This window comes from Zingiber officinale, chromosome 1A (genome assembly GCF_018446385.1).
Source record: "Zingiber officinale cultivar Zhangliang chromosome 1A, Zo_v1.1, whole genome shotgun sequence".
NCBI classification, from domain to species: domain Eukaryota; kingdom Viridiplantae; phylum Streptophyta; class Magnoliopsida; order Zingiberales; family Zingiberaceae; genus Zingiber; species Zingiber officinale.
This window is the reverse complement of record NC_055987.1, coordinates 139,964,667-139,981,874: the sequence shown is the minus strand read 5'-3', so window position 1 is coordinate 139,981,874 and position 17,208 is coordinate 139,964,667. Positions and strand designations below refer to the sequence as shown.

The 17,208-nt window shown below is 36.4% G+C and overlaps 1 protein-coding gene across 4 annotated transcripts; it reads right to left on the bottom strand.

Annotated features, from left to right (window-relative positions):
* Positions 1-8,876: 8,876 nt before the first annotated feature.
* On the bottom strand, positions 8,877-16,730 carry LOC122035781 (cyclase-associated protein 1-like). 4 transcript variants are annotated; one of them, XM_042594892.1, is made up of 10 exons: positions 16,363-16,728; positions 15,606-15,774; positions 15,422-15,486; positions 13,207-13,525; positions 12,963-13,110; positions 12,722-12,831; positions 12,568-12,623; positions 12,417-12,473; positions 11,399-11,542; positions 8,877-9,232 (listed from the first exon to the last, which is right to left on the bottom strand). In XM_042594892.1, exons 1-10 carry the CDS (start codon positions 16,639-16,641, stop codon positions 9,146-9,148), a joined length of 1,434 nt encoding a protein of 477 aa, XP_042450826.1. In that variant the 5' UTR covers positions 16,642-16,728; the 3' UTR covers positions 8,877-9,145. The 4 variants fall into 4 exon arrangements, with proteins under 4 accessions (XP_042450826.1, XP_042450827.1, XP_042450829.1 ...); XM_042594893.1 differs by lacking the exon at positions 8,877-9,232 and adding an exon at positions 9,271-11,212 and having other exon boundaries at positions 16,363-16,729; XM_042594895.1 differs by lacking the exon at positions 8,877-9,232 and adding an exon at positions 9,271-9,699 and having other exon boundaries at positions 16,363-16,729.
* Between the last annotated feature and the right edge of the window lie 478 nt (positions 16,731-17,208).

Here is a 17,208-nt window from a genome sequence, read left to right as displayed (position 1 = left end):
ATGCATTGATATTGTGGACATATGCATGAGGAGAGACTCTCTCTCACGCATGGGTGCACAGGGATACAAATTCAGGGCCGAGATTTACACTGAACCAAATTGATTCGTGTGCGAGAACAACTCGCGTGTGTCGAATGTCAGACCGATCAAGATAAAATTTGCTCAAAAGAATGAACCAATGTTTTGCCACATAAATCTCTTTCTGCTACTTGTTTAAGAGTGTAACGGAAACATTAATATAAAATTAATGGTGATTCCGTAACATCTAGACATTAATGATGACATTAAATTCATTAATAGTGATTTCATAATATCTTGTCATTAATGACGATATTAAACTCATTAATAATAATTCCGTAACATCTCAACATTAATGAAGACATTAAACTCATTAATAATGACATTAAACTCATCATTAAATGACCATAATTTGTTCATTCATTATAGGCAATGCGAGAACTCCTATATTAGGAGGCTAGATCTTGAGCAAAGAGGAAAGTAGCGGAAGATAAGTGAAAGCGAGAGCAATAACAAAAGAATTCCTCTACCGTCGCTCTCTGATTCTTTTCTCTCAGTGGTGTATTCGCTCAGCTGAACTACTTGTGATAGCACTCAGGTGCATTATCAGTTCACCACGAATAACCAATACTTGATTGTATGTATAGTTCTAACATTGTATTCTGAGAAACAGACGACCCGAAAGAACCTCGAAACACAGTCAGAGGTGGGGTGAATCCGTTTCAAGGAAACTACATTGAGGTGCAAGTCTCGACATCTCCCTTGACGAATTCCTTTGCTGATTTGGTTGAATACTGCATCGACTCTACAACTCGGACCACCAGAAGCTTAGTAGAACTAACCTCTCTGGTATCTTGAGATTATCTGCTTAGGTCATCACAATAGATAAGTTAAAATTGATTTTATGTAATTTCAATTTAGTAATTTTTCCTCAAAATCTCCGTCGGATTGTCCAACAATCTTGAAATAGATTCGACTTTGTTGAGATGACCACAGAACAAAGTGTTGAGGTGCAACAGACTTAACACATAAAGGTCCCCTTCGCCCGGATTGGAACTATGTCAATCAACCATAGGGAAAGGCCAGAGAAGTTCAATGGATTAAACTTCAAGAGGTGGCAGCAGAAGATGATTTTCTATTTGACTACACTCAATTTGACTTGGTTCTTAATTGAAAACTCTCCCAAACATACTGAGGATGCTGATGTTCATACCATCAATTTAGTGGAGGCATGAACTCATTCTGAGTTCCTTTACTGAAATTACATTTTTATCTGCCTTTCCAACTCGTTGTACGTTTTGTATAGTATGCAGAGAATAGTCAAGGGTTGTGAAAGTTTTTGGATAAGAAGTACAAGACAGAGGATGTGGGGGCCAAGAAATTCATTGTGCGTCAATTCCTAGACTACAAGATAGTTAATTTCAAGATGGTGATCAATCAAGTCCAGGAGCTTCAGGTGATCTTGCACAAGATCCACTCAGGAGCTTCAGGTGATCTTGCATACGATCCACTCGGAAGGGATGATTTTGAGTGAAACCTTCCAGGTGGCTGCTAGCATTGAGAAACTACCTCTCGATTGGGAGGACTTCAAGAACTACCTAAAGCACAAGTGGAAGGAGATGAACGTGGAAGAACTCGTGGTTAGACTTCGAATTGAAAAAGACAACAAGAGTTCGGAGAAGAAATTGTTCTCTTATGCTACTGTGAAATCCAACGTGGTCGAGCACAGTTAAAACTCAAAACGGAAGAACCCCAAGACTTCCAATATGGGACCCAAAGGAGGCATAAGCAAAGAATTCTCTGGGAAGTGTTTCAACTATTGCTGAATAGGTCACAAGACTTCAGAGTGTGGACCTGAATGACCTCTACACCGTGGTCTCTAGGTTGAACTTGGTGGGTTCAAACCTGCGGCAATGATGGATTGATATTGGAGCCACCAGACATATCTGCTACAATAAGGAGTCGCTCCATAACTTTGAAGGAAGTTAATGGAGACAAGATATTCATAGGGAACTCAACAATCTCTGGCATTACGAGCCAAGGAAAAGTAGTGTTGAAGATGACCTCGAGCAAGGACCTTACTCTAAACAATGTGTTGTATGTTTCGGAGATTCAGAAGAATCTAATGTCCAGATCACTATTAAACAAGCATGACTTTCATATTATTTTTGAGTCAGATAGAGTTGTACTATCCAAGAATGGAATGTTTGTAGGAATGGGTCATGTATCTGATGGGCTATTCAAGTTTAATGTAATGGTCATTAGAAGATAAATAAAGATGAAAGTTCTTCTACTTATATGCTTGAGTGTTCATATTTGTGGCATGGTAGACTAGGACATGTTAACTGCGATGTGTTGTATAGATTGATAAACATACAAAGCATATCTACATTCAACCTTGACCGCAAACACAAATGTGAGACTGTGTTGAAGACAAAATGACTAGATCATCCTTTTAACATGTTAAGAGAAGCAACGAACCACTCGGGCTAATTCACTCCTACTTATGCGACCTCAAAGGTATACCAACACGTGGTGAGAATAAATACTTCATTACTTTTGTAGATGATAACATAAACTACTGTTATGTGTATCTTCTCAAAAGTAAAGATGAAGTTATAGAGAAATTCGTTCTCTATAAGAATGAGATTGAAAATCAACTTAATAAAAATATTAAGGTAGTTTAAAGTGACTGAGGCGGTGAATATATATCATGTTCATTGAGTTATGTATTGAACATGGAATCAGATATAAAATAATAGCTCCTTATACGCCTTAATAAAATGGTGTTGTTAAGCGGAAGAATCACACTCTAAAGGAGATAATGAATACTTTTCTATTAAGTTTCAGACTGTCAGAGTTCAAGTGGGGGTAGCTGTATTAATAACTAATTACTTTTTAAATAAATTATCCCAAAAGAAAATAGATAAAAGTCCTTATAAGTTGTGGAATGAAAGGCAATCACCCTACAAATATTTGTGAATGTGGGGATGTCTTGCCAAAGTTTTAGTGTCTGATCCAAAAAGAATTAAGATAAGATCAAAGACTGTTGATTGCATATTTATTAAATATGCACATAACAGCAGTACACATCAATTTTTTATGTACGAGTCACAAATAACGGATATACATAAGAACTCAATAATGGAATTGAGGAATGTCTTATTTTTCGAGCATGTGTTTTTGTATAAGACCCGAAAGGATGCTAACTTCTCAAAACAGGCATATGAAACACAAGAAAAAGAAGATTATGAGCAACCAATCGAGGTTGAGCTTAGATGGAGTAAAAGAGCTTGATGGAAAAATCCTATGGAATAGATTTTATCATTTTCATATTGAAAAGTGAACCCTACAATTACTTAAAAGCAGTAAGCTCTTCTGATAGACCTCAGTGGGGAGACATAATTGAATCTAAGATAGAATCTATCTTGCAAAATCATATTTGAGAACTTATGGATCTTCCTCTGAGAAGTAAACTACTAGGTTGCAAGTGGATTTTCAAGAAGAAAATGAAGTCAAATGACACAATTGATAAGTACAAGGCCAGATTGGCAATTAAAAGATACTGACAACAAAAAAGCTTTGATTATTTTGATACGTATTCTTCGATGTCGAGAAAATTTTCATTAGAGTATTGTTGGCTATTCCCGTTCTATGGAACCTAAAAATACATCAATGGATGTAAAGAGTCTTTCTAAATGAGAATTTAGAAGAGAAAATCTATATGAAGCAACCTGAAGGATTTTCTATGCCAGGACAGAAAAATAAGATTTGTAGATTGGTGAAATCATTATATGGCTTGAAATAATCACCAAAGTAATAACATAAAAAAATTTAATAATGTCATAAAGAAATGTGGATTCAAGATCAATGAATGTGATAAATGTGTCTATATAAAAGCCACAGAGGATAACTATATCATCTTGTACCTTTATGTAGATGACATACTTATCATTGGAAGTAATGATAAGTTAATCAAATCCACTAAAGATATTTTAAACTCAAGATTTAACATGAAAAACATAAGCCTAGCTGATATGATTCTAGGAATCAAAATTTTCAGAACAACAGAAAGACTTGTTCTTAGTTAATCCTATTATGTGAACAAGATTCTTGAGAAATTTACCAAGGGTGATACTGCGTTGGCACAAACGTTGATAGATACGAGTCAATATCTATCAAAAAATTAAGGAGAAAGTATCTCTCAGATAGAGTACTCTCGAGTGATTAGAAGCCTGATGTATCTGATGAATTGTACACGACCAAATTTAGCTTACGTAGAAAATAAATTGAGTAGATATACAAGTAATTCCAGTGTTGAGTACTGGAAAGGAATAACAATAGTATTGAGGTATACTCGTGAATATGGATTGCACTATATGAGATATTTTGCTATGATAGAAGGATACAACGATGTAAGTTGAATATCTGACATAAGAGAATATAAATCTATGAGTGGATATGTATTCACTTTTGAAGGTGCAGTCATTTCTTGAAAATTTTCTAAGCAAATTGTTATAACCAGATCCACGATGGAATCTGAGTTTGTAACTCTTTACAAATGTGGTGAAGAGACTGAATAACTACGATAATTCTTAGAACATATTCCAAGATGACCAAAATTGGTGTCGATAATTTACATATATTACGATAGTCAATCGATAATTGGTCGGGCACAGAGTCATCTATATAATGGTAAGTCTAGATATATACATCGTAGATATAATACCACTAGATAACTACTCTCCACAGGAGTTATCATTGTTGACCATATGAAGTCAAAGGATAACCTAACAGATTTGTTAACCAAAGTGTTAAATAGAGATTTAGTTGCAAGCTCATCGCGAGGGATGAGCTTGATGCCAATGAAAAATGTTGGTGCAAAGAAAATTCAACCTATGCAGACTGAAGATCCCAAGAACTAGGTTCAAAGGGACAATCTAATTGTATCGACAAAGTTACTCAATGTGGAAGAACAACTCAATGAACCAGTGAAAGATGGAGGTTGAGCACATGACTTTTAATGATCCAGTAGAGTAATGATGAATACTCTTAAGAGATCACCTATGTGAGAAAGTAGTGAGGTCGCTTCAAAGAGAATTGGAGTAACAATTCTTAGAGCTTCACCCAAAACCAAATACATTTATGGCAAAAAAATGAACACACTCATGAGAACTGAGTTGTATCAAGGAGAGTCATGGATGAGATATGTCAATGCTTAGAACAGTTTAAGGATATTATGTCTACTGTCAGCCAGTATGCAAACAGATCTTCACTACGGAAGGTTCAAAGGGTAAAATTTACCTGTCATATACTTTACTCAATTGCGGAATGTTATCACATCATACCCTATTTTCCATTCATGTGGGGGATTGTTGGAAATGTGAATGAAATAAAGAGGTGGAGAAGAAGCGACTCAATTGTGCATGAGTTTTTAAACCCACAATGGGAGTCTCTTGACTTTGTTGTTGGTTTAAATTATGGAACATGCATTGTTGTTGTGGACATATGCATGGGGAGAAGCTCTCTCTCATGCATGGGTATGTAGAGGGTGCAAATCCAGGGTCTAGATTTGCACTGAACCAAGTTGAATCGTGTGAGAGCACGACTTGCGCGCGTCGAATGTCGGATCGGTCGAGGCAAAATTTACCCAAAAGAATGAATTAATGTTTTGTCACCTGAATCTCTTTATGCTACCTACTCAAGAGTATAACGAAAGCATTAATATAAATTAATGGTGATTCTGTAATGTCTCGACATTAATGGTGATTTCGTAACGTCTCGACATTAATGGAGACATTAAATCCATTGATAATGATTATGTCTCGACATTCACGAAGATATTAAATTCATTAATGACGACATTAAATGCAATAGTAAATGACCATAATTTGGTCATTCGTTATAGGCAAGATGAGAGATCCTGTATAAGGAGGTTGGATCTTGAGCAAAGAGGAGAATAGCAGAAGATAAGCGCAAGCGAAATTGAGAGCAATAACAAAAGAATTCCTCTACCATCGTTCCCCAATTCTTTTCTCTCAGTCGTGCATTCGCTTGGCTGAACTACTTGTGATAACATTTATGTGCATTTTTAGTTCATCACGAATAACAGTTCTTGGTTGTGTGCATGGTTCTGTCGTCGTTGTATTCTGGAAAATAGATGATCCGAGAGAACCTCGAAGCATATTCGGAGGTGGGGTCAATCTGTTTTAAAGAAACTGTGTTGAGCGCATGCCTTGACATCTTCCTTGACTAATTCCTTTTTCGATTCGGCTGCGCACTGCATCAACTCTGTAACTTGGACCACTGAAAGTTTGGTAAAACTAGTCCCACTGGCAGCCTAAGATTATCTGCTTGGATCATCGCAATAGATAAGTTAAAATTGATTTTATATAATTTTAATTTAGTATTTTTTTTTTCAAAATTGCGACAAATTGTTCAACAATAACATATGAATGTATTCAAATATTATATATGGATGAAAGAATGGTGATAGACGCAAGAGACTAGGTGCTAATTAGTCCTTATAATTAACAACTAGTTCCATTATCTATCAAAGAGATTTGGTAAAATTTATGTCCATTTAGAGAACAAAATCTTCAAATTATTTTGTGGCTCATACTTTATCCATTTTTAGAAAATTTTCGACCTTTAAATCTGTTAACCGTCCTTGATGCTTGCCACTACTCCATGTTTATAACTCTAGTTAATTTATCCTCCACATTTTAGCATGCACTTTAACATGTTTTAAACTTTAGTCTTGCAAAACTTATTTGATTACACTATCAATGCGTGTGACCCACACGTAGACATTGAACACAAAAAGTTGGGTTCATATTCACATTGATTAGAGCACAAAATTTAGCATTAGTATCGCTAATTACTTATCTTAATCATCTTTATTTTATTTTATTTTATTTTATTTTATTTTATTTTATACGCCCCAAAGCAACCGAAAGCTAGCCATTATTCTTAATCCAGAGCTTTATGATTGATTAGACCACCACAACAATTTAAATCTCTAGGTAATTAACATTGACTCATTACATTCTTGTAACATCACCTTCAATTTCAAGAAAATAGAGATACTATCCATTTTCTTTTTCTTTTTGAAAATGCATTGACCTTTTGTTTTGCTTTTCGTTTCCATCATTTTTTGTTGAGATAAGAAATGCACGTCTATAAATTGCTTGGCTACAGGTCTTCTCAATGAAAATCTCGAAATTCAGGTGGTAGACGAATAGTTGAGTTGGTCCCATGAATTAAATGTCAATTGTCAAGTGTCTAATTTCCTTGCAAGGAGAGACATTGACATAGCTGATCATGATCAACAATACAAGAAAACACAAGTCGTGCTCACTTTAATTTAATTGTTTAATCCATTCAAAGTTGTCTCTTGTTTAATTTGCTTGAAAACAACATCAAGGATCCAAAAAACAAAAGCACATGCACTGTTCCACAGTCAACATTATTAGGTCTCTTGCTTCTTGCATACCCATCATGAATCATAATTGATTTGGTGGAAATGTTTCATATCATGGAGAAAATATTGATTAACTATTACTAATGGACCTCTTGGTAAGTCAATACATGATGGTTGAGCTTTCATCAAACCTTCTAAACAAATTGGATTATTTAATACCATTAGGATGTGACATCATATTAAATATAGCACTAGGCCCCGGCAGAAGGATGTCATGATTAAATCGTTCAATAATAGATCAGATATTTGAAATTCAAAATTTAATTACGGCATATTATAGAGTATTTTCTCCCCCAACGAGTAGCAAATTCGAAAACAATGACTTTCAGGATATATAGATATATATATAGCAATTGATGTGCAAGTCATGCCAAGAGCCTACTTAATTACAAAGATATTCTTCGTAATGGAATGTTGAATCTAGACTTTGGATAGTGGTAAAAATTAACCTTGATTGATTGTAGGGTAGGCCATATCCAATTCCCCTATCTTTAAGGATCTTCAACTTAGACACGGATAGACTTGGATGCCATCTTACATCCAAAGAACTATTCTCCTCAATCTAAATCTAATTGCCATCATTGATTCGCTGGGTCTAGAGAAAAGAAGACAGAGATGATAGGTTTGGCAATTTTTTTTTTAAATAAATGATGATGATGTGGAATCATTAAATCAGCGACCCCTAAAATTGATCCTATGAATATGGAAGGAGGTAAATACAGGTACGCAGGTGGAAAATACATGACAGAGACGTTAACCCCAGACAGTGACACCTCGAGGATCGACCCCTGGACATTTCGACCATAGAACCATGTACTCCCTATCTGTGCTACGCCCTGGGGACATAAATAAATGATGATGATGATTAAAGAAGAGGTACATTCACCAATACTTTAACTCTTTGCATTAACATTACTATAATTAAATAGGCTATGAGACATTCAAATTCAATCTATACTAATTAATAGGGCATATGGCTAGATTTACCAACTATGACGACATGAGCTTATCATCTTTAGTTAGCCTTCCATATTCTATAATATTAATAATTAATTTTCAAGACTCACTTGCAATATTAAAGGTATACTTTTAGGAGAATGATTCAAGAAGGCTTCCAAGATGTCATTGGTTGGGCGGCCATCAAAAAGCTTGGTTGAGAACCAATACACTAGCATACAAGAAGACACTAACTCATGCATTTCATTTAATACATTATATATACTCCACTGAATGATTAATTAGTTTGTGATTTAAACAGTAAGACAACGACGAATCTCGTAGTTAGGTTCGTAAACAATACGTTCATGTGGTCACGAAACCTAAATGGATAATAATGATTTCAAAGATATTATACAAGGCCTATTAATGCTACATGGAACAAAATTAACGTCTCGCCCTTTCAAATTGGAAATTCCGCCCTTACAAAGATCAATACAAAAAACACGCCTTCAACGCAGAGATGATGCCTGAATGGCTAAATTTCTGCGACTCGAAAGAAACAAATGAACCAAGATGACCAGAATATATACGGTTTTTAATAGAAACTAAATTACACATCTTACAAAGAGAACAATTGCAGCATTTTCCGCAGGTCTATAATAATCACACAGTATATATATGTGACGGCAAACATGGTGAGCGTGCCTAGCCACCTGAGTGTGATACTGGCGTTGTCACAAACTGACCGCTCTTGAAACTGTGGGCAAACTGCTGCGGTAAAGCATGTTCCACCTACAACAATAATAAGGAATAATACATTGGACTCCTAATGATCAAAATTCATAGTGGGTCAACCTTTTACATGATTACTCAAGGCATGTGAACCGCTTAGTTTTGGGGCAACAAGCCCAAAAGGTTGGCGTTGACATTGTTTAAGTACATCAAATTTGTTTTTGTTAAAAAAAATTTATCAGCGGAAATTCTTCTCAGTTTCATATTGGTGCCAAAATAGAAAAGCATGCAAGCTAGAAAAACATTTCAATTACAATCTACTGAGATGATATGCTATTTGTAGAAGGTAGGACGCCATGTGGACAGGAAGTTAGTGAATCTGCTAAGATGGTTCCGAGATCAGATCGGTGCCTAGGTACTCAGGCCTCCTGGCTCCGTAGCTACTCAAGCCTCCCGGCGCCGTAGCTACTCGGCCTCTCAGCTCCATTACCTATCAGGCCTCCTAGCTTCATAGCTATTCAGACCTCCTAGCCCCTCAGCCATATAAGATAAGGGGTCATTTCAGGAAAAGAATAATCATCGCACAAATCTTAGTTATTTTAGGAGAAAGACAACGACATAAATAAATCTTATATTATTTAAAGAATTAAATAATAACAATATGAAAATCGGAACAGATGGAAAAAATATGTCAATCTTGGTTATAAGGAATTAAATAGTGATTACATGAAGATCGGAACGGATTGAAAAAGTCTACTTTTCCTCTATAAAAGATAGTCATTTTCAATCTCCAAGGTATATATATATATACATTGAAATCCTAATATTCATCTTCTTCATCCTCTAACTTGAGCGTCGGAGTGACTACGCCAGAAAACTCCTTGGCTATTATTTTAACCCTTTTCTCGTTATTTCTCTTTGTCCAAGCGCCCAACTACGTCATTATCCTCATTGTCATCCGGTGATTGGCGTCGACGCTTGTGGGCAGGATCAGTAAACTATGAAAATTTTAAGACTTGAGTGTTTGAATTGGTTTTTGCCAACTGTGCTTCAGATAAATGCAATCAAATTGGATTAAGTTTGCTTCAAGGATATCCTAAGTTGGACAGACTGTTAAATGGTCCCTTAGGTTGCAAAAGTTTCAGCTTCCTGACATATAGATGCAAGAATGTTTTGCATTTATCCACTCAATTTTGATGAAGCCAGCCACAATTTCAAAGCTAGGAAGGATTTTATTCATTTGGGTATGTTAACAGTGGAAGATTTTAGAGGGGATAAAAATAGGGGAAATTTAGGGAATAGACGCAGGGAAGAAAAATAGAAAAAGAAAAAAACTCATTTTCATCCCAGATCATTCTAGCCAAAAGGAAGAAGAAAATTGAGAAAAAAGGTACGTTCCATTCATACCGCATGACCCATTTGCCTCACCATCTTTCTCCTCTTCTCCTTTTCAGCCCATGGAGAGGTGCAAATCAGTGTCTGTGGTGCTGACAGCTAGATGCAATCGGTCTATACTAATTGCTCGTGTTGCAAAGAGCAAGCCAGCAATGACAACCAACAGAAGATACAGAGAGTGTAGATGGTAAAACTGTCTAGTACCACTGAAATGCTGGCTGGGAACAATGCCAGTGGTAGTGTGCAGAGCTGGTTTGCACTTGCTGATTGCATTGCATGGAACATGCCAGCAAGAACAATCGACAGGAGACAGGACAGGAGCTACTGCAGAGGTTAGAAGTGCCTTCCACTTTTCATGATTTCTCTCCTCACTTCTCTCTCCTCATAAGTGTTTCCAAAAGTAATGAAGAGAATTTCAAATTGCTTCCTTTCCCTGAAGGCAAGTGAATCTTGCTGCTTTCCTCTTCTTTCCCTCTATTTGGGCTCCTTTCCCTACAGTAGACACGCCCTTGAGCTAGATGTAAGTAGGCAAGGTTATAAAGTCCACGCTCCATAGTCCATTCATTATATTTCACTTGATCAACTTGAGTTTTAGCAGAGTTGTCAATAAGCATTAGCCATATAGCTTTCTTGATACCATGATACCTGAGGTTAGCATTATAAAGGAAACTAAGAGGTAAAATATGGTTTATCCCATAAAAAGTCAACTGAACACCGTATGACAAGAATATCAAATCACATAAAGGAAAAGTAGTCGTCATGCATTTATAAGGTTAAGCAATTGTTTAATCATAATTTGAGGAAAAGTGCAAGGCACTGGAGGTGGCTTACCCAGTCGCTGTCAGGACCAGCATTTGGAACAAGTACATTAATTTCACTTGATTTGGCAGTGGTTATTGAAGCCCCCAATGAATGTTTGCTCAGGTACAATTGGCAACCTGATGTATTGTCAATCGATATTGTTGGTGCTGAACCCTACATGACGTGAAAAATATTTGAAATAACATAAAAGACAAATCTTTGAACTCTGGTGGCATTATAAATGCAATACATAATTTCCATTTCTTTGAAACAAATCTATTTGGAAAAAGAAACCAAATATATATAGGATCTCTTCCATAACTCTGCTTTATCAGGGCATCTCTGAAAGCCTATGCTGATGGTTTCGTGTATACATAACTGTGACAATTAATCAATTTGACATTTTTATTAGTTAAGGGAGATGCTTATAGTGGAAGTTAGTTATCCCAAGACCTAAGCAATGCTGTGAAAATTAATTTGATTGTTTATTGCTTGGAAGGGAATTGAAATCTTTATTGTAGATAGACTAGCCTCAATATCATTTCTCAGCTCAAAAATGCTGCAGCTAGAAGAAAATAGCATTTCTTTAGACCTACTTTCCCATCAATGTGATTAGTTAGTTACTATGCTTCAGAAAAAGAGCAGATTTTGCAGCTCAATTATAAGTAATAATCGAGAAACTCCTAATATACTTCACAAGCTCAACCAAGATCATGAGATGGGGTGTTTCCAATGAGACGGTAATAGACAAATGTATCCCATTGTTTGTATGACTCAGAACAAGTATGGAGGCACAGTAGTTTATTTTCAATGAAGAAAAAGGCAGGATAATTCTGCAAATCTCAAACCAAAGATTTCTTACCGGTAAAAGAGAATTAGAAGTTAATGAACTTTTTTCTCAAAAACATTAGCAAGAATAAAAAAACACAAGGGGAAACAAGTCCGGATTTAAATTCCAGATATCCATGTAAGTAAAGCAGAATATGAAAACCAGGCACCTTTCTAAACAAATGTCTGAGCTCTATAAGCCACTAGATATAGTCAGTACCTGGCATTGCAATTCAACAGCATTGCAATTCACAATTTCACAAGCAGCCACAACATCCTAATAACACACATCCAGAGAAATAGTTAGTCTGTGAAGATATGCATGATAAGCCACATACACAGGAAATTAGTGTACAAATTCACACACTGACCGTGAATACAGTACCCATCTTGGTGCATTTATCAATTGTAATGTTGTTCACTTTTCCTATGCAACACAAAAATCACATAGATTTATCATTTTTTTAGAACAGTGAGTTAAAATGACAGCTTTTCACGAGCAACCTAACATTTGATCAGAATTACCTTTAATTTGTAAAACTGAATCTCTGCACCCATAAATGTATACAGTTTGCCTGGAATCACAGTCATCAATAACCAGATTCTTTTTTCCAATCTGATTCTCAACAACCCACCTAAAGATAATAGATTAAACTCGAGGGAAAAAATATATACAACTGCAAGACTATCCTGTTAAGAGAAGTTGTAAGAACACTACAATTAATAGACTTCTTTTGATGGAAAAAGAAATAAAAGCATCTCTCACTTGCGACCCATTTGAAGCTCAAGTTTTGGAGGCCCTTCTTTGTAGAAGGAGAAGGAACTAGCACGAGAGCCTTTTTCGGTAGCAGCAACGACACCAGCTCTATCTGCTCGATTTTTGGTCTTCAAATCATCAGTGACTTTCCGCAGACCTTTCAGATAAAAAATTGTATCAATTAATTTTACTTGGAAGAAAAAAAAGATTGCACAAAAGTTCAATTATATCTTGTTTAGCATGTTATACATGCCTGAAGTTACGGATCTGCCAGAGCTGATCTCTTGGAAGACAGCAGACATTCCCTCCTTTGATTGTGATGTTGCAGCTTCAGAGGCAAAAAGTGCTGTTGAAGGAGGAGGGGGAGGAGCAGGAGGGCCCCTTCCTGGAGGGCCTTTTGCCACAGGAGTGGTTGCTGATGAAGAAAGAACTGCAGCACCAGAAGAGCCCCAAACAATACCTAGGGGATAAAATTTCTTTACATAATCTCGTAATCCAGGTATATACAACTCCTTCAAAGCTTTTGCCCATTCTACATGGTTTGCATCTCTATTCCTGTATTCCACAAGAATCTGGATTCGAAAGATGTAAGTTATCTTGCACTTTTGCAAAGTAGTGTAAATGATGTAGCAAACATCAGACCATAGAGAAACTCTATGATACTTTAGAGATTTAGTTGGCAAACTACGACATTGGGGAAAAAATGCTAACAGAAATTTTCAATTCATGCAAAAGTTTGTTGCAGAAAACTATTGGTTGAAAGGTGTGAGGGATAAAGTTGGACCATAGAAAGTTAGGCGATTTGAATTGTAATAATAATATAATCTTTGCAAAGAGTTCAATATAAGAATGAGATACATATAGCCGATCCCAAATGGTTGTCACTAACATGGCTTGTCTCAACCCATTTGTTGGTATAAGTTGATTCAAGGAGAGAATTCCAAGGTTTAATGCTCTCTAGAATATAACCTACATCAGATTGATTGAACAAATAAGGAATTAGTAAGGCTGAGGATAAAAAATTCATTGATAACCCAGGATGTGGTTATTCTTTTGATGATAGAGAAATGTGACACAAATGGGCAAATCTGAAGCTTAGAAACAACAAGGTTCTGTACAAAAGTTATTCTTCACTACCACTATATACCATCCCAGGAAAGATAGAAACTCAAAGAATTTTTAAAAAGAAAAGAAGAGAGGATGGGTGCTAACTAATAGCAATTTGGCTGATACTAAATTCCCTCATCTATGTAGGCCATGAAAATTAGCGACCAAATACTTGACATGGCAATGCATTGGTAAACATTGCCAATGTAATTGTGGAGACGTCATTTGGTCTCAGATGCAACCAATTAGGCAAGATGCTGAAGTATAAGTTGGATGTTGGGCTTCATTGGAAATGTTAAGTTTTATGTGGAGATTGTGATTAGTCTCATGTGATGAGTGTGAACTAATAAAGAGGATTTATAAGCTGAGACTAGATGAGGTCTTAAATATTTTGGGTCAATGGTTGGGCCTGACAAGTCAATGAGCCAATTATCTCATCTATGTTATTTGTGACGTAAACATTGTCAAAGAAATGCTGAAACCAATGTTCATATTCCTGAACAGCTGAAGCTATGTAACTTCATTGGCTGGTTATGAAACCATATATCTACTAATCATAGTTCAGAAACAGGAAAAATAGCTAGAATGTTCAGAATCCTATTTCTTATTATCTGCAAATTGAAGAGTAAATGTTGAGTGGCTGAAAGTTCAAACTTTGCTACTGAAGCCTGGCTATGTTCTGAAATGGAGTACCATCTATTTCTGTAGCAATGTATCTGTCTTCTTGGAATAGTTCCAGGGTTGGAAATAGAACTGCTGTGAAAATGTGGAGTTGAAGGCATGAAACTGATTCTTCTGCCAGTAAAATTAACTACTTTGAAATTCTTTGGACTGTCTTATATATCAGAACCAAAAACATGTAGTAGCTGTATTTGAAGACTGAAATCGTGTCTAAAGATATGGAAATCAAACAATAGCTATATTTGGCCTCCTTATGAGAGTGTAATTCTTAAAGAATTAAACTAAAACTTTCCTTCATTGAGTCGTTTGCACAAAATACACGAAATAGAATACTTTCTTTTATTCTTTACTCAGCTCTGGCTTGTGGGATATCCTTTGTGTGGGAGAAAGCAAACTTTTTTTTTGAATTTCACTTTAACTTTTATACAATAATGGCTATGAATTTCCATGCATCTGCAAATGAGCATAATAACTTACCATTTTATAAAATATTAAAAGAAGGAAATATGGCTTATAGATTTTCAAGACAAAATAAAGGGTAGGTAGCTTCTGGCAAAAGACTCATCATTTTTTTCCCAGCAATCTGGCTGACAAGTACATTTTTTTTTAAAAAAATAGAATTGTAAAATACATCACACACACAAATTACTTGACAAATAAGGCAAAATTAAATGGCATACCTTATTGTTATAGAATTCAGCCATCTGCCAACTTTCTTCCACATGAGAAGTTGGCATACTCATGCCTTGAAGATGCAGCATATAACAGAAATGAGAACAGCTTCATTAGGATTACTAATAAAACTCCAAGTTGGCTACACTAGTAAAGGATGACTAGCTAATAAAAGCAAAAAAATAAACATACCTAAATTTTTTCCCAAGTAAGCTACCCAAGCCAAAGCTGTAAGACTATCTGCAGAGGTTTTCAAATGGTTGAAAAACTCAGTCCGTTTTCCTTCTGCCAAGACGCTTGCTTTAAGGATCACTTCATTGAGTGGCTTCAAGAACTCTTGTAAACCAGCCAGATCAGGTTTCTGGAAAGAGAAGTCGGATCACATTTGATGCACTCAAGGGAAGCACTAGGGCATTCCATAAGCATTCAAGAATGAAGCTAATTCACCGAATCAGGAAAATGCAACAATAAGAAGATGAAATGCAAAAACCGACTGGAAAGTACAAATATACAACTTCACACAGTGATTGTTGGAAGTTATCAATGTTTTCCGACATCAAATGCCAAATTTAAAAATAGGTCTTGATGACAGCCAACTGCACGATAGTCATGTGAGAAGGTTGACACTAGCATAGTAAAGCACTGATGCAAATACTTATAAACTTCAGAAGTAATTTAATCGCCCTCTTCAAAAGCTCCAGCAAGTTGAACGAACAAAACAGATTTAAAATATAATGACGGCAAGGGCAGCCCATGCGGATCCCGGGGAAGGATGCAGGTCCCGGAGAAGGATTCATTGTACACAATCTTATCCTATTTTTTACAAGAGACTGTTTCCATAATTCGAACCCTTGAACTTTTGGTCACAAAGCAACAACTTTAACAATTACGCAATTTGGCAGAAAAAGGGAAAGTAGAGGAAGAAACGATAAGATCAGCCGAGACCGACCTGGCACTGCTTGGCCTTGACGAGGAGCTCCTTGAGCACAGAGAAGGCCTCCGCCAGGATCTTGGTGGTCTCCTGAACCTTGCTCCCGATCTTATCAGCAGCGGCTGAAAGCCGTCCGAGGTAGTTCTGGACCAGCTCGTCCAATGCAGCGATTGCCGGATCCACGGCGTCGGGCTCGTCGGCGACGAGGCCCGGCGGCGCGGCGCGAGATCCAGCCACCGCAAGGGCCTCGAGGCGCGCGACTGCGGCCTCCAACCTACCGACCAGTTCCTTCTCCATGGCCCTAGCTAGGGTTCCGACTGTGGCTAGTGTGGGTATTTATGTGGAGTAGCACTGCAGGCTCAGGCTGACTGGCCTGCCTTTCGCTTTATGGACTTTATCTGCGGTCGGTTTAGCCGAAACGCTTGGTGTCTGGTTAGTCCAGCCGTCCTTTCTATTCATAGTTATTTTCATCAGTCTTAGTCTCGCGACTTTATGTTTGGAATGGGATGTCAAATAAATAAGTATTATAATACTCATTTAATATCTTATTTTTATTATGAATAAATATTATAATATTTATTTATAAGAAAGAGGAGAGAGGGTTTTTAAAAATTTAAACATCTTTGACCATCCTCTTTCTCATTTTTTTTATTTTTTTTAAATTATAAATTTTTTAATATTCTTTAAAAAAGATAGTAAAATAGATGAGTGAGTGGACGGTGGAGCCCATAAATAATGAGTGTTAATGTTAAAAGAGATGTGAGTGAAAAAAATATGTTGTTATAATGAGTATTTGACCGTGGATCTTATACTTTTTGATGAGATGATGAATGTCATAACGAATTAGCGTTACGGATGCTCTAA

Bases quoted from the DNA above. Each gene is read 5' to 3' on its own strand.
- LOC122035781 (XM_042594889.1), bottom strand. From the start codon at position 16,641: ATGGAGAAGGAACTGGTCGGTAGGTTGGAGGCCGCAGTCGCGCGCCTC. The intron at 13,111-13,206 runs GCATGTATAACA...TTTATCTGAAAG, and splicing joins TGGCAGATCCGTAACTTCAG to GTCTGCGGAAAGTCACTGAT. The intron at 10,171-11,398 runs GTAAGCCACCTC...AAATTTTCATAG, and splicing joins CTGGTCCTGACAGCGACTGG to TTTACTGATCCTGCCCACAA.